This window comes from Sinocyclocheilus rhinocerous, unplaced genomic scaffold (assembly GCF_001515625.1).
Source record: "Sinocyclocheilus rhinocerous isolate Xijiao unplaced genomic scaffold, SAMN03320098_v1.1 scaffold2024, whole genome shotgun sequence".
Taxonomy (NCBI): Eukaryota; Metazoa; Chordata; class Actinopteri; order Cypriniformes; family Cyprinidae; genus Sinocyclocheilus; species Sinocyclocheilus rhinocerous.
The window spans coordinates 36,063-37,741 of NW_015667284.1; the positions used below are offsets into that span (position 1 = coordinate 36,063).

The window sequence follows — 1,679 nt, forward strand, 5'->3', positions numbered from 1 at the left end:
TCAAATACATTTTTACTCAACTATAAATTTCAGATATATTTTATGCATCATTTAAGTATATTTTTTTGTATATAAATGTTAATATATGATATATATTTAGTTAACACGAAGCAGAGTAAGTGAGGGTGTCACTCACGGCTCCCCAGGGCCCCGTCCTCCACTGGTTGTCTGCAGACGGGACGTTCCAGCTGTGGCTGCTGGGGTCGTCGGGGAAGTGGGGGAAGTAGGGCTGGTTGTTGGGCCAGTGGTAGGAGGATCGGCAGGGGGAGGCCGCACACTCCTGCTCAGTGCTGGGACGCTCGTCCGTCTGACAGAACGACTCGTCCACCTGATGTTGGTAGTTCATGCACACGACCCGCCGCGTGGAGCGACCCACACCACACGACACCGAGCACTGGACGGCACACACACGCCACAATCAACACACAAACCACAGCACACCTTAAAGTAGGCAGCAATCCCAGAATGCACTGCCATAACTTTCAATAGTTAGTCAACGGGTTTGAATTTCAGTTGAAAATTTTGCCCAATATTTGTGTGACAAAAGAAAAATATTTTCTGTGCTATTTACCAGCATTGTTATTGTTAACTAAAACGCTTTTTTTTTTTTTAAATCTTAATTTGAAACAAAAACACAACATTACTGAACAAAAACAAGTGTGGGGATACACGGGAAAATAATTAAATAAATATGACAATTTATTGAAAAATTGTTCTATAATGCAGGATGTTTTTAAAGCTTTTTGAAGCGAGGATAATAGTAAGTGTACATGCTTCACAGCTGGGTTTAAATTTAAGGTATCTTGCTTTTTATATGGTATTTACTGATCATACAAATGAAGTATTAATCATCTGGTAGCTCCTTATTGTCAGAAACCTCACAGTGGAAAAGAAACTTGATGAGAAACATTACACAAAACTAAACCTAAAAAAATATTTAAAAAATAAAAATAAAAATATTAAATGAAAAACCTAAACTTAAACTTAAAAAAAAAAAACTTTACAAATTTTGCCTTGGCAACTAACTGAAATAAAGCTGGTTTATTGGTAAGTTTATAAAACTATTAAAAGTAAAATAAAATAAAAAAAATAAAATATTGGATGAAAAACTTTAAAAATGTAACATTTTGCCTTGCAAACTAACTGAAATAAAGTTAGTTTAAGTTAAGGTATTAACCCCTTAACTGTCACCCCCCATTTTTATAAATAGGCATGCAGGTGCATTATCCAAACTTAAATTGTTGTAATGTATGAACACTTTGGAATACAGACATAAGGTTGGTCTCTTTTTAAAGAAGAAAATCAGCAGATTATCGCAAAAGTGGAGTTTAAAAAAAAATTGCACTATATTCCTTTTATTTTCTTTTATATATAATAAATATTTTACATAACAGGTTTTACTCTAAAATTGGTATAAAATTAAAGCCTTATGTCTAAATAAGTTATGTTCCAAATTTGAAGTTGATATGAAAAAAATTGAGGTTCCTGTGAGATTTGATTTAGGGCGTTATACCACAAACAGCCACCGGGTGCAATCCAAACTCCATTGAATTATTTTAATGCATTTTTCTGTCACAAATGTCTAGATTTCTCTGTCAATATTACTTCAAATCTATCTCAAAATAACCACCAAATATGGAATCCGGAGACCCATACCTTTGCAGTGATATGTTTTTTGT

The 1,679-nt window shown here is 34.2% G+C and overlaps 1 protein-coding gene across 1 annotated transcript in view; it reads right to left on the reverse strand.

The window, feature by feature from the left end:
* Window positions 1–1,679, reverse strand: part of LOC107733613 (A disintegrin and metalloproteinase with thrombospondin motifs 20-like) — a 66,496-nt gene that overhangs the window by 19,044 nt on the left and 45,773 nt on the right. Inside the window, exon 26 of the mRNA XM_016545323.1 lies at window positions 137–394. Within this exon, the coding sequence (XP_016400809.1) occupies window positions 137–394 (258 nt within the window). The remainder of the gene's footprint in view (window positions 1–136; window positions 395–1,679) is intronic.